General features: G+C 43.6%; 2 protein-coding genes and 1 long non-coding RNA gene across 3 annotated transcripts in view; 2 read left to right on the top strand and 1 right to left on the bottom strand.

Moving 5' to 3' along the window:
- Positions 1 to 43: 43 nt before the first annotated feature.
- Positions 44 to 2,556, top strand: LOC120996256. Its single transcript, XR_005777749.1, has 2 exons — positions 44 to 172; positions 205 to 2,556. It is a non-coding gene; the product is annotated as an uncharacterized LOC120996256 (long non-coding RNA).
- A 10,753-nt stretch (positions 2,557 to 13,309) lies between these two features.
- ALG11 (ALG11 alpha-1,2-mannosyltransferase) lies at positions 13,310 to 20,245 on the bottom strand. Its single transcript, XM_040426055.1, has 4 exons — positions 20,141 to 20,245; positions 19,798 to 20,031; positions 15,252 to 16,177; positions 13,310 to 13,702 (listed from the first exon to the last, which is right to left on the bottom strand). Exons 1-4 carry the CDS (start codon positions 20,173 to 20,175, stop codon positions 13,431 to 13,433), a joined length of 1,467 nt encoding a protein of 488 aa, XP_040281989.1. The 5' UTR covers positions 20,176 to 20,245; the 3' UTR covers positions 13,310 to 13,430.
- Positions 20,246 to 20,472: 227 nt separating this feature from the next.
- The window catches only part of ATP7B (ATPase copper transporting beta), an 88,414-nt gene continuing 86,700 nt past the window's right edge, over positions 20,473 to 22,186 (top strand). Inside the window, exon 1 of the mRNA XM_040426053.1 lies at positions 20,473 to 20,532. The gene's annotated coding sequence lies outside the window, so the exon portion shown is untranslated. The remainder of the gene's footprint in view (positions 20,533 to 22,186) is intronic.

Raw genomic sequence — 22,186 nt, 5'->3', positions numbered from 1 at the left:
GGGCTGCACAGTCTCCTATTGGTTCTGTAGAATAGATACGGAAATGGGCTTTCCTGTGCCTCTAGAGTCAAACATTTTCAGCAAATAAGAAACATGGCCGATAAGGAGGAGAAAATTCACCTCTGAACATCATTTTACAAATTATATCTCAGAAATAACTGAGTGAGTTCAGGTACCTCATCATCATGAACCATTGTAGACAAGGAACTATAGGAGTACAATAGAGGGCTCCATGCACCCCTTTGCCAGCCTTTTTTTAGACTCCACAAAGAATACAGCCATAATACAACTGTGTATATGAGCCCTTAAAAGATGACCATACACATTAGATCAATGGGCCAATTCACGTCTAATTTTCCTCATGGACCGTCAGTCCGTACAGAGGAGATTGCAGCAGACTTTGCTTTGGTCCGATTTTCTCTGAAGACCTGTCCATGAGAAAATTACCTAGTACATGGACACATCTGTGAGTGGATGTATTCAAACATTCTCTGTTTTTAGAGGCTGGAGCATGGATGAGTTTTAGATCTTAATATAGTTGGCCAACCGTTATCTCTACCAGCTACCCCAATACACATGCATGTTCGGTTCGGCCAAATGTGTATGTGTATTCAGTAGGGAGAGATGAGAAAGCCACTGCCAAACGCTTCTGACAGCGGCGCATCTCCTGGGAGAACAACAGGACAAAAACATTCACTTCACCTGATCTTTCTCTCCATCATCATCATCTACTGGGGGAGAATCGGGAGATCCCCGTACATGTTAAACTGCCTTTCTCGCCGAGTTCAGCATATAATACACTATTGTGTATGGGGGCCTATAGGCTAATTTCAGACATCCGTGCGGCAGCAACAACACCCGGACCCCTGGTGGTTCTGCTGAACTCAGGCTCTGTTCACACTACCATTGCAGATTCACAAAGCTCTGCCAAATCCATTGTTCAGCAGATACCATCTGTATCTGACTGGTCACTTGTACTTATATTTGGATGCATCAGGTCCATGTAGAAGGACCATTCTATAAACTTGCTGACCATGCCCCAAAGTCAGATACACTGGAAAGGATCGTCCATGTTGGATTTCAACAGGTGTCTGTCTCTAGTAACAACCAGCAGAATTACGAATTCAGCTCTACAGTATATAACACAGGCCTTAACTCAGGATCAGTACAAGATGCAAAGTTACTTACCTTTTGATATGTAAACTATAAAATGGTGTTCAACAGTGGACAAATGGACAAATGCTAAGGTACAGTATAACTTCTGTATATGTGATATTTGCTATCTATTGTCATGCCACCTATTTTTTGCTTGCACATCAGCGATGGACTTGAGGAAAACAAAAATATAATGGATACCTTTTTGGTTTGGAGGCTACATGGTCAAACCTAAGGCCTTGGCTGCCTGGTCATCTGAGGCTTCTGTATTTTATGTAGATAGGGTCAGTGAACATACCACTGCCTTCGTTGTATAGTGTCTATGGGAAAACTGTAAACCTCTTTCTATTATATAATCACGCTAACACCATTGGGCGGTTCACAAAAGAAGGTTATTGGTGTAAAAAAAAGCACATATTTACTACATGTAACTTCTCGTGCAGGTCTGTGTAGAGATGGAAACTTCTGGTTTTTATCTTATATGTGCTATTCTGTGCTAATAAATTCTCATGAAAAGTGGTTTTACTACAATGTTCAAAGTAATGTAATGTTAATGTGCCTTTACACAATACCTGACCTGTGAACACTGTAGGTTCATGCAATATGTTGTAGTGATGTGCGATTTAGTATTTTGTATCATTTAAATGTTACATTATTGATCATACATACGTGTGTACTCTTGTGCTAAAGCTGCTCATATTGGGAGGATTACCTAGATGACAGCTTAAAGGGTTTGTCACAGTTATATCAAAAAAAATATATTGCACTGTAAATATGATGGTAAGCAATATATACATAAGCTAAGAAAGTTTTGGGCAAAAAAAAAGTCAAGATTTTCTCATTTCCCTCGTTCTCTTCTTGCCCTTTGTTTACCAGCAATAACAACAATCTCTGTCCCTCCCCTGCTCTGCAAAGAGAGTGAATACAAGTGCTGCCCTGAATGACATGTCTGATTGCTGGGATCCTTAGCAGCATGTTGTATGTGTCGGACTACAAGTCCCAGCTGTACAATGACACTGCTGATACACACAGGATCTTCACCCTACTACTAGTTCTTGTGCAATTTTCTGCAGAACTCCTCCAGTCTGTCAGCTTTGTGGCTGCAGGATGAGAAGGGAAGATCCCGTACCCAGCATTTGTCTCTTCACTGCCTGCCGCTGCTCAGCAAAGCCTCAAGCCCTGAGTCTGTGCTACTGATGGTAGAAGGGGTTAAACTTTCCTGAAGAATCCAGTGGGAGGGAGACACAGTGGGAGAGAGCAGCAGCTCAGCCAGTGCAGGGGGCATGGCCAGCACTGTAAAGTCTGGTGCACAGACACAGACCTGCTCCCCAGGCTTGTGTACAAAACATCATCAGAGCAGCGAGAGAATATCCCACTGCTCATGATAACATAAGTAAAAAAGAAAGGGAAAATCCCATTAAAACAGGGAAAGGTTGCCCCAGGCTAATTAATCATGTACAAGAAATGCATGAGGGGATCCAGGTTGTCTGAAGTTTTCTGGTATAGAGTTTGTACCCAACCCCATGCAAGGAGGTGATAGACACCTCCTACTTCTGCAAAAAGAAGCAAGGTGGATAATCCGCGACAGGGCTTTAGGTCCACTGGGTCTGAATTATAAAAATGACCTGAGCGTATTCCTTTGATAATTGTGCATATTGATACAGTGGTCTTTTTGATGAATTGCTTGTTTTTAAGTTTTTATATAAATGAGTTGTTATAACGAAACATGACGTAAAAAATCTGTATGTTATATCTCTATGGCAATTATGCCAGGAAACATATAAATGAGCACTTTCAGACATAATCACGTCAGTGGCCAGAAGAAGCGCAATTAGCGCCAAATGGCCGTCGCTACTCTGAGCTGCAGGAAAGATTGTCCGCCCCTGCCATTTATGTATTGTCTGCTGTAGACAAATAAAGGAATTGTTTTCTACTAATGGTAAATGCTGCCTTACATTCTGATTCTACTTGTTGGAACATTAGAGCAGGAAGAGAAGCTGACAAAGTCAGTGGGAGATGGATGGTCCTTAAAAACGCTTTTAGGGAACTAGGAGAGAAGCTCAAGTCCAGGACCTCCAAGGTAGTGTTTTCAGAAATACTACCAGAGAGACAACGAGAGCTTAGGGAGTTAAAAAAGTGGCTCAGAAGCTGGTGCAGGAAGGAAGGGTTTGGGTTCATGGAGAACTGGGCCGACTTCTTGGTCTGTCGCAGGCTCTACAGTAGGGATGGGCTGCACCTCAATGGGGAGGGTGCAACTGTCCTGGGGGAAAAAATGGTTAGACGGCTGGGGGAGCTTTTAAAATAGGATTGGGGGGGGGGGGGGGTCATACTAATAAGGGGGCAGATAGTGCAGATTGGGTTGTGGGTTATAGAAGAGGGGCTGGGGTAAATAGGGAGAAGACTGGGCATAACTATACATTTATGAAAAGTAGAACTGCTGGTAACAAGAACCCAAGCAAGGTAACCAAAAAATCCTGGATATTCACTTTACAGGTAATAATTTAAAATGTATTTTCACTAATGCCAGAAGTCTAGCTAGAAAATTGGGGGAGCTGGAGGCTATGGTACTAGAAGAACACATAGATGTAGTTGGTGTGGCTGAGACATGGTTGGACTCTTCGCATGACTGGGCTGTTAATATTGAGGGTTTTACACTATTTAGGAAAGACCGGGTCAATAGAAAAGGCGGTGGTGGGTGCCTGTATGTGAGGAGTGATCTGAAGACAAGTGTGAAAGAGGCAATTGTGGGTGAGGATGTGGAAACCTTATGGGTGGAAGTTCAAAGGGATATAAACACTGAAAAAATAATACTTGGTGTAATCTATGGACCTCCTAACATCACTAAGGAGATAGAAGCTCAACTGTATAACCAAATAGAGCGGCTGCACAGGCTGGTACAGTGGTCATAATGGGAGATTTTAACTTCCCAGACATTGACTGGGGTCATGGTTCTGCCTCAACAGCAAAGGGGCGAAAATTCCTCAACTTGCTGCAGGACCACTTTATGGGCCAGTTTGTAGAAGCTCCCACTAGGGGCAATGCTCTGTTGGATCTGGTAATCTCTAATGATGCAGAGCTTGTTGGTAATGTTACTGTTCGAGAAACACTAGGTAATAGTGACCACAATATAATTATATTCCCCCTAAACTCTGCCAGGCAGAGCAAAGACACAAACTTTCAAAAAGGCTAATTTTCCTGGGTTGAGGGCAGCATTTCAGGGCATAGACTGGGAGCAGCTACTGTCACATAATAATACTGAGGATAAATGGGAGAGCTTCAAATCCACATTGAGTAATTGCACTAAAAAATGTATCCCTTTAGGTAACAAGTATAAACTGCTAAAATTAAACCCCCCCATGGCTTATAGCTACAGTACTGTAAAAAGGGCAATAAAAGACAAAAAGAGAGCATTTAAAAATACAAATCTGAGGAGTCAGCTGTAGTCTTTGAAGATTATAAAGGGCTTAATAAAATCTGTAAAAAAGGGATAAAATTTGCAAAAATACCAAACGAACAGCAGATAGCAAAACAAATCCCCAAAAATGATTTCAATATATAAATGCTAAAAAACCTAGGTCTGAGCAGGTAGGTCCACTAAATAATGGTAAAGGGGGGTGGGGGGGTGTGTGTCACTGAAGATAAGGCAAAGGCAGGGTTACTAAATGGTTTTTTTTTTAGCTCTGTATATACAAAAGAAGAGAAAGGAGCTGATATCTGTGGCACCGGGGCTGTTAGTACATCCAGTGATATACTCAATTGGCTAACTGTAGATATGGTCCAAGAGAAGTTAAATGAGGTAAATGTGAACAAGGCTCTGGGTTAAAATGGATTACACCCCGGAGTGCTTAAAGAGCTCAGTTCGGTCATTGCTGTGCCACTGTTTATAATTTTTAAAGATTCTCTAGGTACTGGTACAGTGCCAAGTGATTGACGCAAGGCAAATGTGGTGCCCATATTCAAAAAAGGATCTAGGTCCTTCACAGGTAATTATAGACCTATAGGTTTGGAAACTATAGTTTGTAATTGGATTGAAAACTGGCTGAAGGACTGTGTCCAGAGAGTTGTGGTCAATGATTCCTATTCAGAATGGTCCCAGGCTATAAGTGGTGTACCTCAAGGTTCAGTGCTGGGCCCTTTATTATTTAATTTATTAATGATATTGAGGAGTGAATTAATAGCACCATATTTATTTTTGCTGATGACACTAAGCTATGTAGAACTGTACAGTCTATGGAAGATGTCCATATACTACAAGCTGACTTGGACACCCTGAGTGATTGGGCATCAACTTGGCAAATGAGGTTCAATGTGGACAAATGTAAAGTTATGTATCTTGGTAGTAATAATCTCTGTGCTTCATATGTCCTAGGTGATGTAACACTGGGAGACTGACTTATAGAGAAGGATTTGGGTGTCCTTGTGGATGGTAGATTAAATTATAGCATACAATGTCAATCAGCTGCTTCTAAGGCCACCAGGATATTGTCATGCATTAAACGAGGCATGGACTCGCGGGGCAGGGATGTAATATTACCACTTTACAAAGCGTTGGTGCGGCCTCATCTGGAATATGCAGTTCAGTTCTGGGCACCAGTCCATAGAAAGGATGCACTGCAGCTGGAAAAAGTACAGAGGAGAGCGACTGAACTGATAAGGGGCATGGAGGGTCTTTATTATAAAGAAAGATTAAAATAATTGAATTTATTTAGTCTTGAGAAGAGACGTCCATGGGGGAGACATGATTAACCTATACAAATATATAAAGTGCCCATACAAAAAATACGGTGAAAAGCTGTTCCATGTAAAATGCGCTCAAAAGACAAGAGGGCACTGCCTCCGACTGGAGAAGAAAAAGTTCAGTCTCCGGAAGCATCAAAGCTTCTTTACTGTAAGAACTGCGAAGCTGTGGAATAGACTTCCTCAGGACGTGGTCACAGCAGGAACAGTGGACATTTTCAAAAAGGGTTTAGACGAATTCTTAAAAGTAAATGACTTAATACATCTGCTCTAATGCGTATGGCCAAGGGCTCTATAGCCAATGCAAATAGCAAGGGCGAAAGTGGGCATCCCTGCCGTGTGCCTCTACCCAACTGAAAGCTACTTGAGGATATTCCATTCACTAAAATATTGGACTTAGGCTCTTTATATAATATGGAGATCCATTTAATAAAATTCGGTCCAATCCCAAATTGCTCTAGTGTGGCAAGTAAGTATGGCCATTCTATGGAATTGAAGGCCTTAGCCGCATCTAATGAAGCCAATGCCCATCTCTTATGTCTAGCCAAGCCCATTTGCGTGACCACCTGCACCCTTCTGATATTATCTGAAGTGGATCTCCCAGGCAGAAACCCTGACTGATCTGGATGAATCAATGGGCTAACTACCCCACTCAATCTTGATGCCAGAATCTTTGCTAAGACTTTATAATCCAGATTCAGCAGGGATATCGGCCTGTAAGAACCGCACTCCACTGGGTCCTTTCCAGGTTTCAACAAAATCACAATAGACGCATCGTATAGGGATGGTGGTAAAACTCCCTGTCTAAATGACTCATTATACATTTGTAGCATAGATTGGGATATATAGGTGATATATTTGGAGTAAACCTCCACTGGTAGTCCATCTGGACCAGGGGATTTCCCTTTTGCCAATGCGGATATAGCATCTAAGATCTCTTGAGTTGTAATCTGGGCATCCAATATACTCCTTTTTTCCTGCAATAACTTTGAAGTCTCTATGTCCGAGAAATAGTCCCTCACCTCACCAGTTGTGTAGTCTGCTCTTGCGGTATACAGCTCCTGGTAATACTCCCTGAACCTGTTGACAATGGCATCAGGTTCAGTCAGCACGACACCATTTGCATCCTTAATCCTAAGAATCGCTGGGGAGGCCTGGTTCTGTTTGATTATATGGGCTAATAGTTTACTGGATTGATTCCCCATTTCAAAGTAAAATTGTCTGGTAAAAAATAACCTACGCTGGGCCTTTTCTTTCAGGAGGGCCAAATATTTACTTCCTATCATAAGCCAGTTCTGTTTGTTCTGCTCAGTGGGATCATTCACATATATCCTCTCCAAAGCAGAGCATTCCGATGCTATCTCCTCCTCCAACCTAGCTGAGGCCTTCTTCACAAAAGATATAGAGGACTTTAGACATCCTCTCAAATAAGCCTTCAGTGTGTCCCATTTCAGCAAGGGATCTACATTGTCCTTGTGAACCTCTGCAAATACCGCGAGCTGATCCGGTACACGATCACTAGGTGAAAAGAGGGTAAGCCAAAAGGGGTGTATCTTCATCGATTGGCCTGACCTCTTATGTCCAGCTAACAGAGTTAAGAGTATTGGCGAATGGTCAGATACCCCTCTTACATCAAATGCAATCTGATAGCTAGCCGAGCACATAGCAGAATTCCCCATAATATAATCAATTCTAGATAGGCTATTATGACTGGCAGAGTGACAGGAATAAACATTATCATTAGGGTATTTGAGCCGCCACATATCCACCCATCCAACTTCTGCCATTAATTTAGCTAGAGGGGATCCATACTCATCAGCACTACCCACAGAGCCACCTGAGTGAAACCTATCCAAGGTGTTAGACATAATCATATTATAGTCTCCCATACATAATACCCTAGCTGAAGGATAGGAAACAGCAAAACTAATAGCCTGATGGAGTATTTGCAGAGAGGATGGGGGAGGTATATACACACCTATCAAGACATACAGAATACCCTGAATATACGCTGCCACAAATACGTATCGCCCTGCGGGATCTATCTGCATTTGCTCAAGCTCCCATCTTAATGATTTATGTATCATTAAAAATACTCCACGGGACAGATTCGTATAGCAGGAGTGTTGTGCCCATTGCTGCCACGGTTTTCTCAGTCGCTTAACCGTATCTGTGACCAAATGAGTCTCCTGCAGACATAGTATGTGCGGGTTAAATTTCCTTATCTCAGAAAACACCATAGCTCTTTTCCTCACGCTCCCTAGACCCCGGATATTCCACAACATTATTCTCATGTCTGCCATTTCCCAGCATTCACATCTGATATCCTAGTAGCTACGTGATTTAGTGACCTTAATAACATAGTATTGACATAGTACGGATCTGTGAACATATAAAAGTAGAACTCAAAACAATACAAAAAAGCAGAATTCGGAATGTGTTCCATTCCGGATAGGTACTTTTCAATCCTGCTATACTTCAATAGTGACAAAGCACCGTGGCAAAACTTAAATGGAGAGTACTAATGGTATATCTTTACCAGTCGCACTGTTGTTGACAGCTGAACATGTAAAAGGACGCATACCCTAACTTTCACATAAGTATATGAAAAGAAAAAAAAAATATATATAAAATACGCTCAACTTAACATTATTCTTATAAATGATATGAGGTTATCCACATTATAGGTGTCTAGGCCCAGATGGGACGTCTCCCCTCTATTCCCTTTACACTTATCCAGAATCAATGTGTTATGAATCATATATCTATGGATCGCTATATTCCTATATCTAGAGGGAAGACGCCCCCCCCAGCCGCCCCACAAAGCACATCACTTGCAGGCCTATGTCCACCTTCACCTCCTCCAGCTTCCCTGATAAGGAGGTCCGAGAAGATGTAATAGCTAGCAATAACTGTTCCGTCACTTGTTTGAGTGATGGCTCACCCTGGGTCGCTCCTCTGCTTCCACCAGCGATTCCCCAGAGGCCGATGGTGAGCGTGCCTGCGTTCTCGCTCCGCCGCCATCTTGATTATCCAGGCGGGCAAACTCTTTGAGCTTTTCTGCGGCGGTAGGAGCTCTATTTCGGGACATTTTCAATGCACGAGATCTACCCGATCTCTTACCCCCTCGGTGTAGAAATGTTGGCGTTTGGTAAGATCAGGATTAATGCAAAAGCCAGGGTATGAGGTCCGGAGCTTCTGCTAACTGCGTCTGCTCATGCCAGCTTTCGGCCACGCCCCCCCAAAAGTAAATGACTTAATGCTTATGAAAACGTGTAGAAATCTGAGACTCACTTCCTTCTGGGATTTGCGTCCCCACCTATCCCTTGGTTGAACCTGATGGACGTATGTCTTTTTTCAACCGTATTAACTATGTAACAGGTCATGTGACCCTCAGTAAGATCTGAGAAAGGAGCCGCTGCAGGTGAAAGAGGTGCATTGTAAACCTCTTACATTTGCTTAAAAACATACAAAGAACAAAAAATAACTCAGACAACCCCGTTAAATGTCATCCATAAAACAGGCTTTTTATGGGGTGGTCTGAAGGCTGACTGATGGTTTATCATTAGGCATTCAGGACCATCTTTGTCCAGTGGGTTCACACCTGAATTTCGTATTGGGTTTTTGAGTACTTTTTGCATTTTTTGTGGCATTTTTTGCACCCGTTGTCTGCAGTGCCTTTTTGTGGTTAAAAACACCACCTCCAAACAATAACTGAAGGTCTACAGGAAATATAAAACGCAGGACACACCAGCATTGTTTTTCTACTGACTGTCTTTGGGCCCCTGACCTTTTTGAAAAAAGTGTATGGTTTTTTTAACTTACATTTTAGCGCTAAAGCAAAGCCAGATAAAACTCATGTGTCGAGGCCCTTAGGACCTATGGGCATCTTCGGTTTAGTGGACATGCAAGCAGGATAGCTGCTTCACAAGTAAGTTTCACTCTGGGGGATTCCAGTTATTTCCTTGTGTTTCCTTGTAAATAACCGTGATCAGAGTTGACCACCATTGGTACCAACAGCTGGACTTCCAGTGATCAATTTTCCATCAGGGGAGCCTACCTGAATGAATTTTGCATCAGCGTTCCAAATTTTTTTGCAGATGGCACATGGACCCATTGATTTCTATGAGTCTCCAAAAAATTGACAGTGCATGGATGTCATTCATGTGCTGTTTGCATCCATATGTCCCTTCAGCAAATATAGAATTATATGTCTTATTTTTGTCTGTATTGTGGGAGAGAAAAGTCATTTCTCGTGATGGGAGTAAGAAAAATGCAGAATGCACACTGAAGGCATTGATATTTTGCAGACCACAATAAAGACATCATGTGCATGAGGCCTAAAGGGTACCTTCAGGAATTATTTAAAATAACTGCCAGCAACCCATCCTAAAATGTGAATAGGACAGGTTGCAGAGCTGCATTACTCTCCAATAGATAGCTGCTCTACAATAGACAGTAATGATACAAGTATGTGTATATGCTGTCATGGCTGCAGCTACGACAGCATATCTATTGTACAGCAGAGTATTTAGATATGTTAATATTCAGGAAACATAGAAATATTAACACCCAAAAACTGGATCGTATGCCAACAGAAAAGGAAAAATGTTTGCCAAAAACAACATAGTAACAGTTTGTAAGGCTGAAAAAAGACATCTGTCCATCCAGTTCGGCCTGTTATCCAAGTTGATCCAGAGGATGGCAAGAAAACAAAAAACCTTGTGAGGTAGAAGCCAATTTCCCCCATTTTAGGGGAAAAATTCTTCCCCGACTCCAATCAGAATAACTCCCTGGATCACCAACTGTCACGGCTGAGGATGGGGAAAACCCTCAGCCGTGCGATGCCACGAGATGTTAGTCGCTGCTCGGCCAGGACAACAGAATAAGGGAGCAGGTCACCTCCTAACACATCCCTAATCTGACCCTGACTCCTAGTTGCATGAGCCAACCTTGAAGGTAGGAGGGCTCATGCTCAGGATCCCTACTCACCCTCCGCCGATCCCTGAACTAGGAGCTGGGTGAACCACCTGTTCCTCCTGGATGCGGAGAAACAGGAGTCTAAACTGGCCGAGCTGCAAGGGGATATAAACAGACTATGGATATGGCAGGAGAGTGAAAGACTTCCACCCCTACCTGCCACAGACACACTGACTGGATCCCTGGACACAAGTGCTGAAGTCCACACACAGACATAAAAGGACACAGCACACATAAACACACAGGAAGCCAGAACCATAGCTGCACTAATAACAAACACCACATAAACTTAACATCACATAACAACATTTGCTTATGACCACAAGGGTGGCCCTCACTGGCAGGTGGTATAAAAGTAGGAGGATGACTCCAGCAGACCATGGCTGAAGTACCCCTCTGACTACTGCTCTCAGCAGAGGCTATATAGGCCCAAGTAGCCACACCTACACAGACACACCCAGTGTTCACACACACAGAAGGGGGTTAACCCTTCCTGCACCAGGCAAGGGAAAACAGCAACTTAAAGGGGAAGTGTACTCATAACATAAATCCTGTGCACACCAAAACAAAAGTGCACACATACAAACACAGGTGCCTGGTGCAACCGCATGCACATTACAGCTAGCTGCCTAACACCAACTCAGGCTGCTATACTGCAACATACATTATAAGAACATGTTGCCAACGGCAACCACAAGTGAGGCAACATACAAGCGGCCCTCACCTGTGGTTGAAACAACGACACGAGACCGCAGGCAACAGCATGCGGTTAAGGAGTCACGACCATGACCATGGTCGTGACACCAACCCTTCTCCAGAAATCTAATAGCTATAACGTGTAATATATTATTACACTCCAGAAATACATCCAGGCCCCTCTTGAACTCTTTTAGTGAACTCACCATCACCACCTCCTCAGGCAGAGAGTTCCATAGTCTCACTGCTCTTACCGTAAAGAATCCTTTTCTATGTTTGTGTACAAACCTTCTTTCCTCCAGACGCAGAGGATGTCCCCTGGTCACAGTCACAGTCCTGGGTATGAATAGACCCTGGGAGAGATCTCTGTACTGACCCCTGATATATTTGTACATAGTAATTAGATCTCCCCTCAGTCGTCTTTTTTCTAAACTGAATAACCCTAATTTTGATAATCTTTCAGGGTACTGTAGTTGCCCCATTCCAGTTATTACTTTAGTTGCCCTCCTCTGGACCCTCTCCAGCTCTGCTATGTCTGCCTTGTTCACTGGAGCCCAGAACTGTACACAGTACTCCATGTGTGGTCTGACCAGTGATTTGTAAAGTGGTAGGACTATGTTCTCATCACGGGCATCTATGCCCCTTTTGATGCAACCCATTATCTTACTGGCTTTGGCAGCAGCTGCCTGACACTGGTTTCTACAGCTTAGTTTACTGTTCACTAAAATTCCTAGGTCCTTTTCCATGTCAGTGTTACTCAGTGTTTTACCATTTTAGTGACTTGCATTATTCCTTCCCATGTGCATAACCTTACATTTTTCAGTGTTAAACCTCATCTGCCACTTATCTGCCCAAGCCTCCAGTCTATTCAGATCCCTCTGTAGTAGTATATTGTCCTCTTCAGTGTAAATTACTTTACACAGTTTAGTGTCATCTGCAAAAATTTACATTTTATTGTGCAAGCCTTCTACAAGATCATTAATAAGTATATTGAAGAGAATAGGGCCTAATACTGACCCCTGAGGTACCCCACTAGTGACGGTGACCCAATCTGAGTGTGTACCGTTAATAACCACCCGCTTTATATCTGCTGTGACCTATTGCTCCATTTGTAAGATAAATATGGAATGAGTACAGATAAAAATACATAACACAACAGATATTAAAAGGAGCCTGTCACCTGAACTGAGGGCAGCATAGTATAGTTACTGACCTGCTGCCGATTTCTGTCACTTTTGAGCTGGCAGTCAGTACTGTTATAGTACTGAAGTGACGAACCTCGCAATGCACACCATCTCTGCGAGGGAGAGGAGTCTGATGAGACTCATGGCGCCGCCTGCTAACCAGGATTGGCAGTTTTTTTCCTATGCATAACAGGAAAGAAACCTGCCAGTTATGTGAAGGGCAGTGCCAGCGAGTCTCATCTCCCTTGTAGCGCTGGTGTGCATTGCGAGGTTCGTCATGTCAGTACTACAAAAGTAATGACTGCAAGCTGAAAAGTGACAGACCTCAAATAACAAGTATGTCACTAAATCATGCTGCCCTCAGTTCAGGTGACAGGTTCCCTTTAAACTGTATTATATTATTATATTACTAATTGCTACCAGGAGACAAATTTGAGCACTATCAATCCGAAGCATGTGAACCTACTGAAACTGAACTATCCCTTTTAAACAGTATAGTGTCCACCTTCCATTTTCGGCTATGAAAAAAAACATAAGAATCAACTATGAAGAATACATATAGTAGCTGAGGAGTTAATCACTTTTAATATACATTATCGGTTCAATACAAAAATATTTTACACCCTTCCTTCCGGTTGACCACACTATATACACATAACCTTCACCAAAAGCCCTGCCCTATTTAAATAGAAGCTCTGTAGCAGAGAGAAAATTGACTTCAAACTCCTGGTCAGAGAATCTAGAAACCGAGCGTCTAGCATTCTGCCGGATCTGTAGTCGGCCGTCTTCAGACATCGCCAGGATGCGGTCCATAGCAGAAGCATAGCTCTCCTCACTGTCTGCCAGAAAGCCGGTGTCATGTCCATCATACGGGATCACAATGTCCAGTTTGGGTCCTCCAGAGTTATGAGCTAAAATGATTGTTCCCGCTGCCATGCACTCAACCACTCCTGTAAAGGTAAGTATCACATGAAAGGTTAGTTGTTATATAGATGGAGTTATTCATTAAAGTAATCGTCTGGTGTAGAACTAGCATTCTTATTATCAAATACCCAACTAGAGAATCCTGATTCCTGGAGCGTTCAGCATGTGGACAACCTGTGATCGGCTTATCAAAGATGGGCCAGAATATGGGGTTCTGACCTCTAGCACCCTCACAGATCATCCTAACAATGAATGTCCACTCTTGTGAATGGGACCGAGCGCAGGTCCTTGCCCAGCTGGGTCGCCAGGGAAAAACTCTAAGGGGCCACAATGCTATTTACCCCTTCATTCCCCGGATGGCCAGGGATCCTAGTGGTCAGACCCTCACTGACCATAAAGTGATAACACATCCTACTAATATACCATCATTTTAGAAATGGAAATAACCCTTTAAGGGACCCTGCTAACAAGAGATTATCTAAGGTACAGAATTCATTAACTCTTCTTATAAATTAGTGGCAAGCACAATAACTTGTGACTCTTAGGCGCCTTTCACACGGGCGAGAATTCTGTGCGGGTGCAATGTGAACGCATTGCACCCGGACTGAATCCGGCTCCATTCACTTCAATGGGGCTGTGTACATCAGCAGTGATTTTCACGCATCACTGGTGCGTTGTATGAAAACGGCAGCAAGCTCTATATTGTTTTTCACACAATGCAGGTCCCATAGAAGTGAATGGGGTGAAAATCGCAAGCATCTGCAAGCAAGTGCGGATGCGGTGCGATTTTCACGCACGGTTGCTAGGTGACGATCAGGATGGGGACCCGATCTTTATTATTTTCCATTATAACATGGTTATAAAGGGAAAATAATAGCATTCTTAATACAGAATGCTTAGTAAAATAGTGATAGAGGGATAAAAAATAAAAAACAATTAATAAACTCACCTTAATCCACTTAAACGCTCAGCCTGGCATGTCTTCTTTATTTTTTGATGAAAAGGATCTGTGGTGACGTCACTGTGCTCATCACATGGTCCATCACCATGGTCATGGACCATGTGATGAGCACAGTGACGTCAAAAGGTCCTTTAGCCAGGTCCTGAAGAAAGTAGAAAGAAGAGCAGATCCGCTACGCGATCAAGTGGATGGGGGGAGTTAAATTTGTTTATTATTTTTAACCCCTCAATGGATATTTTACTAAGCATTCTGTATTATCATGTTATAAGGGAAAATAATAAAATCTACCAAACATGCTGATTTTTCTCACGCGCAAAACGTATTAAAACACTTTGCACTCGCACGGAAAAATCGCGCATTTTCCCGCAACGCACCCGCATCTTGTCTGGCCCTCACATGTGCTGCCCGTGTGAAAGAGGCCTTAGGGATAATCCCACAAAATGTACATATCCAAAGGTCATAAACCAGTGATCCAGAGAACAAGGAGTCAGTCCCCCACTCTATTCAGGTCTATGGTTCTTACATAGACCGTGGCACAACCCCTTTCACATGTTATTCATGTAATTCTAGGCCCAAACCACATTAAAAACTAAAACACCCCAAGAGATTCTTACCAATTCCAAAGTGCTCATTCCACATTGTATGGAGACCAATGGTGGCTTCACCCAGATGCTTCTTCAGCTCTTCAAAGGGAATGTTAACTTTAAACTCTACAGGAACTCCCAAGTCCGCAGCGAGCTTCTTCAGCCCGGACACTCGGAGCTCATCTTGTTCGTTGCGACACCCCCCGATAAGAATGAGCTTCAGATTTGCTCTTTCCTCTGGAGTCTTCTTTGCCAGCAAAGTACTAAATGCCCGGATCTGCAGTTTGTGGTCTTTCTCCGGCCTAAACTGGCCGATAGACACCACAGAGTGTTTTTTTAACTCATGCTTCTGACTCAGTTCAATATCTAAAAACGTCTGCACATCACAAGGTGGATAAACGATGCTGATGCGATCGCTGCATTTCCACAAATCCAAGACATGGTTGAAGGTCCACGTGGAGTTAACCATTATCATATCGCTGCAGGATCCAACCCAGCCGTAAATAAGTGCAAACAAGACATAGTAAATCAGCTTCAGCCTGCTCAGGACAGGGTTGTTGGAGATGAAAGCAGCGTTGTTGAACCGAGCGGTGTGGTCCCGGACAATAGACAGCATGTCTGTGCTGATGGTTGGGTAGTGCACGTAGCAGCCCACACGACAGCCCCCCAGGTATTTGAATAAAGGCAATGTAAATGCATAGCCCATGGAATCAATATAAACATCAGGCACGCATTTCACCAGAGCCTCCCAGCCTAACAGAATGGAGCCCAAGCTCTGTCCCAGAAGGGTGAAATGTGGGTACAGTCTGTCTTCTACCAGGTAACGTTTTTCCAAGAAGACAAACTTAACAGGGTAGGATAACTTGATATTAAATCTGCCGCCTGCCCCAGCGAGGATCTCTTCTCCCGAGACATCTTTGTCGCCGGTGTAAACAACATATATGGCATCTTTATACCTGCAAAATGAAATAAATAAAAAACATTCAAACCAAAATCTATGGCATTATTTAAAGGGTATTCCAGGGTTATTTATATTGATGCGCTATCCTCAAGATACACCATCAATATCTGATCAGTGGGGGGTCTGATACCCTGAACCACCACTAATCATCTGTTCCCGTGTAGCGCTGGTGCAGGGACTACACGGCTCTGTCCATTGTGCGGTTCGTTCACAGGGCAGGTCACTGCAGTATTGCTCCATTCACTACAATAGGACCAGCGCTGCAGTAATCAGCAATGCTAGGCCCCATTTACACGACCGTATCTTTGTTGGACCCATTCATTTCAACGGGGCCGCAAAAAATGCGGACATCACACTGTGTGCTGTCCACATCCGTACATCCGATCCGGGGCCCTGCAAAAAAGACAGACCATGTCCTATTCTTGTCCGTTTTGTGGACGAGAATAGGCATTTGTAACATAGGGCAGAATGTGCAGGACACACACACGGCTGGTATCTGTGTTTTGCGGATCTGCAATTTGCGGGCTGCAAAACGGATGCGGTCATGTGAATTGGGCCTTACACTACACAGTGGAAGGAGCTGTGACGTTCTGGCAACTACTTCTAGTGCCAGAGTACCTCGAAACAGCTGATTAGCAGGGGTGCGGGGTGTTGATGTACATAGCTCCTCCTGACACACATATATACGCTGAACATATAGCTATTGTGGGAACAGCAGAAATGGAGCTCAATCCTTCTTCACAGTATTAAAAAAAAAAAAAGCTAAAATCAATAATTGCCTTCATATATTAAAATGAAGTAGAGGTAAATCCTTAAAGGGAACCTGTCAAGTGATTTCTGCTGACCTATCTGAGAGCAGAACCTGAGCTCTGCAATATAGAGGGTGATTGGGAGCAGGATTACTGAATAAAAAGCAGAGTAAATCCTGACAGGACTCCTTGGAAAGACAGGAAGAGTCCTGATACCCCCCTCCAAACATGATGACAGACAGCTCTCCCTGCATCAGTATGTAAATAGAAGGCCATCAATCACTATGTGTAGGTGGGTAAACAGGACACTCTCTCTTAAGCTTCATGCAGACGTCTGTGGAACACGGTCCGTGAGATACCGAACTGGCATTGCAGGAGCGCACGGCATCATAGCAACCAATGACGCCGTCCGGTTTCTCACGGACCGTGTTCCATGAGGCTTTAGGAGTCCTGTTAGGATTTACCAGATCACATAAACCTATAAATTAAAGAGCTCAGCTTCTCTCCCACTGTAAAAACTTGCTCTCAGATAGGGCAGAAGACACCTGACAGGTTCCCTTTAAAGGGGTATTCCGGTTACCATAAATATAACTTATGTTTTAGACTAATGTTCAGTAATTACTAGAGATGAGCGAATTTCAGGTTACGAAATTCGTTCACGCTTCGTTTACTGGTAAAAGGTGAAGTGCGTTATGGATTCCGTTACCACGGACCATAACGCAATTCTATGACGGAATGCCTTTAGAGGCATTCCGTCATAATAGAAGTCTATGGCCTGCATAACGGATCCGTCCCGTATCCATTATGCAAAAGAGGACTCCCCCTGCATAACGGAAATGGGACGGATCAGTAATGTAGCCCATAGACTTCTATTATGACGAAATTAATAACGGAATGCCTCTAAAGGCATTCCGTCATAGAATTGCGTTATGGTCCGTGGTAACTGAATCCATAACGTAATTCACCTTTAACCAGTAAACGAAGCGAACGAATTTTTATAACCTGAAATTCGCTCATCTCTAGTAATTTCCTAAAATAAATGTAAATTTCCCATATTTACAGTTCAGTAGTAAAAAGTAGTTTTCTTCCTCTGCTTCCCATAAATTACCATGGCATCGACCTGTAGTTCGGAGCCTTTGTTAGGTCGAGCATGCTCAGTGTGTGGCTATCAATTCTCTTGCTAAATGTCTTGTGAAACAAAGGGCGTGTTAGTGTGCTGGAGATTACTGGGTAGAGGGGGCGTGACCGGACTGTGACATCAGGCAGCCAATCAGTAACCATCAACACTCAAAGCAGGAAAGCTAGGGATTGTGGGGATTGTAGTTTTGTGAGGGAAGATCAGGCGCCATGACACTCAGTGTGTTGCCGGCTCACACAGGAGCTAGACAAATGGACTGCAAGGTAAATATATGGGTTCTGGTTATATATATGTAAATATATGGGTTCTGGTTATATATATATATATATATATATATATAAATATATATATATATATATATATATAATCTGTTCTCGTTGGGTCACAGCTTGCAGCCTTAATGCAGTTTTTCAAAAATTAAGTTACTTTACCGGAATACCCCTTTAAATACTCACAACTCAACAACTTGGTAATCTACTGCATTTCTTGGCAGCAGTTGGATATTTTGTATCTTTCCCATATGGATTTACCGTAATACTGCTGTGTCCATATTAGATTCATTACACTAAAAATAAAGAAAACCTGTCACCTCTCCTGTATCTACTCTTATTCCTCATAAAACAAAAGCTCTGCATTGTGCCGTTCCTTTTTTATTCCTCCTGGAAATGTATGAGTAACTCGACAACTGGGCACGTCCCTGCACAATCTGACACTATCCAATCCGAGTGTTAGACTGTGACACATTCTATTGACAGGGGAATGGTAACACCCAGTTGTCGAATTATACAATAACAGAGGAATGGTGCAATGAGTTGTCCAAACGTGTTACTTCTTGGGGAGGGCACGTATTACTAGTGCTGTCAGGCAGCTATGCCTCTCAGAACATTTATCACCTCTCCACTAGTATGAGGGACCCCATTAGTGGGAAAACCCTTTAAATGTTCTTACATATGATAATTAAATGACAGCCTCATAAATATCCCTTTAAAATCAACAATGTCCACTAATGGTATTAATTAAAGGGTCACCAAGTTATCAGAAAACCTGAGTCCCGAGACCCCCACCAATCCCTATAACAAGATGAGAGAATGGCTCACATATTGCACGCGAGATGTGGACACTTCTCTCGCCTTGTGCTAGCGATAGGCGGTGGTCACTCAGACCCCCACCAAAGAAAAGGCTTTTGACATGTTTCTATGACATATAGAACGTTTTAGAAAAACTCAGTGACCCTTTAAGTGTTCTTAAAGGGGTTATCCCATCTTAGACAACGGGGGCATATCGCTAGGATATGCCCCCATTATCTGATAGGTGCGGGTCCCACCTCTGGGACCTGCACCTACAAGGAGAATGGAGCGGGGGAGAGTTGTGGCTGGAGGACCCTGGGTTTCCTAGGGTCAGTCCACCACCAATCGAAGTGAATGGGAGCGCACAGCGCATGAGAGGCCACCGCTCCCATTCATTTCTATGGGGCCGACGGAAATAGCTGAGCCAACGCTCAGCTATTTTTGGCGGCTCCATAGAAATGAATGGAGGACGGCTGCGCATGCGCAGTGCACCCTCCTCAACTTTCTCCACTCCGTTCTCCTTGTATTTGTGGGTCCCAGAGGTGGGACCTGCACCTATCAGACAATGGGGGCATATCCTAGCGCTATACCCCCATTGTCTAAGATGGGAATACCCCCTTTAAAAGTCTGACTATCAGCACCCTCACACTTAATAATATACCTTTTTTGCAAAGCGCGCAGCGCACACCACAGCACCCTTTCACCGCCACCTCCTGCATTGCAGTAGGGGTGAAAGAACGCCACTACTTTCTGCTCTCTGCCATCTTTGCCGAGCTGTGCGGATGCTTTTCTCTTCTTCCCAATCCACAAGCGGACACAGAGGAGAAGAAGGAATATCAGGAGGGTGACAGTGATGCTGGCGACGAGCGCAGGGACGAAGAGTGACGTCAGCAGGCTGGAGGGGGAAACATAGAAGAAGAAAAGTCATGTATAGCCATAACAGCAACTCATTGTGGCCGTCACCAAGGGAGGCGGCAGTGTCCTGTCATTACCGAGCCACTCACCGTAACACGCCGCACAAGCACAGCCCTCCAGCCATGACTGCATGACAGGACACAGTACGCGTCACTCGGCAATCAAAACAGAACTACAGGACGCATCCTAATGACGTCACTGCGTGATTACGACACGCGCAAGGGATTGCTCGGGGCGTGGCTAGGCGGAGAATATTTTGATGGGCGTGGACTGCAGATGATTGACATATAAGGGGCGGGGGATTAGATGAGGGGCGTGTCCAGCGCCTGACAGCAGCAACCTGTTGTATCAGTGCGGGCAGGGAGATGAATGCATCACACAATGCTTTATGAGTCCAGAGTCCACTGTCTCTGTGCACACAGTACGGTAGTCAGGGGCAGGATCGCCGACAGTGTGCCGGAGCAGAGCAGGAGCTGGCTGGGTAACACACGCTTTATATACATATACAATGGGTAGATATACATATACACACCTGTAGTCACCTGTCATGTGTGCCAATGTCATATCTCTTGTACATATTTAGGCTTGAGGCCTCATACTTACGACCATATCGGTTTCGCGGTCCACAAAAACCGCGATATGTCTGTGCGTCGCAGTTTCCCTACAGGAATGGCTAGTCATGTCCGCAAAATGGACAAAAATAGCACTGATTTGGGAAACAGCCACAAATAAAAAAAAAAAAAAATGGGTCTGTGTGCGATTCGCAAACAAATTCGGATCAGACTCGAACCCAAAATACGGTTGAGTGGCCTTATACACATGTACGTGTCCAGTTTGCAGAAATAGTCAAACCAGTTTACATCACAGTTCTGCATCCGCAAAACTGCCAGTCTTTTTGCTTTTCTTTTTCGCCTTTTTCTCCATATCTGTTTTGTAGTTTTCTAAGCAATGGATCAATGAAAAACTGGAGCGCACCTGGAAGGCCGCGCTGTCCGCGGACCCGCTGAGTAGAGAGCGCGCCTCCCGTCCGCATGTAACATGGGTGTCTGAATATACATACAGTATAGGCTGCCTGCACATGTTGCGGATTGGTGTGCGGAAAATCCACATGAAAACCGCAAGAGAACCCGCACATAAAACTGCACTATTTATCATGTTTTTTTTTTGCGTTTTTTATGGAGTTTTGGTGTGGATTTTATTTTAGTAACCCTATGGAAGACTAGGGGGAGAAAAAACTATATATAAGGTGTAGAGTCGCATATACAATTGACATTCTACGGATTTTAAAGTTCGCACAGCGGTGTGCAATGTGTACATGATATTTGGGAGATTTGGTTCATTGGCTGATACTTTATTAGGCTGCTGTTTTTCTCCCAGAATCCGCATTGTGTGCTGTTACCCATAGGCCGCTTACAGACGAGCGTATTGAAATCCGCCAGTATTCTGATCATATACCATCAGTATTGTCATCAGTGTTGCTTCAGTATTTCATCTGGATTTACATGCGCACTCTTTCCTCCATGCATTTTTTGATGCACTCCTATACATTATAATGGAGTATTTGGAAACAAATACACACAAAATTCGGACATGCCGCGGATTTCAAATACTGACGGAAATTATACGCCCATGTGAATAGCTCTATTCATTAACATTAGCATCGGATTCTGGTACATTAAATCCGGACTATATACGCATTGCAAATACGCTTGTCTGAAAGCGGCCATAGAATTCAGTGGATCCATGCCCATGGGCAGCACATAGACGGGAATCACTGTAGTGTCCATAAACCCTTAGGGTCTATTCACACGGGTCCACAATTCTGTTCCGCAAAATGCGTTGGTATACCTTGTATACTAGTGCAATATAGCCTATCACTGAAACACTGGTTGGCTGCCTATGGAAAAGTCTAATAGGCAACACATTAGCACCCCACAATTGCAGAGGGATACAGAGGGAGCCCCCTCTGTCTAACTGGCTCTCTCTGTCCCCATTATCGTCCCAAACGCAATTGCGAGCTGCCAAAGGCACACTTGACAGCAGCGTCTATGGGGTTTAGTGTCATTTATTATACTCTCTTATACAGGTTCTTCTAAAAAAATTAGCATATTGTGATAAAGTTCATTATTTTCTGT

The sequence above is a fragment of the Bufo bufo genome, chromosome 3, assembly GCF_905171765.1.
Source record: "Bufo bufo chromosome 3, aBufBuf1.1, whole genome shotgun sequence".
NCBI lineage: Eukaryota > Metazoa > Chordata > Amphibia > Anura > Bufonidae > Bufo > Bufo bufo.
Note: the sequence above shows the minus strand (reverse complement) of the source record. Positions and strands in the feature narration are given on the sequence as shown.

Excerpts from the sequence above, each read along its gene's own strand:
- ALG11 (XM_040426055.1), bottom strand. The coding sequence starts at position 20,175 with ATGGCTGGAGGGCTGTGCTTGTGCGGCGTGTTACG. Across the intron at positions 20,032-20,140 it reads TGCTTGTGCGGCGTGTTACG|CCTGCTGACGTCACTCTTCG; the intron begins GTGAGTGGCTCG and ends TTCCCCCTCCAG. Across the intron at positions 13,703-15,251 it reads GAATGAGCACTTTGGAATTG|GAGTGGTTGAGTGCATGGCA; the intron begins GTAAGAATCTCT and ends TTACCTTTACAG.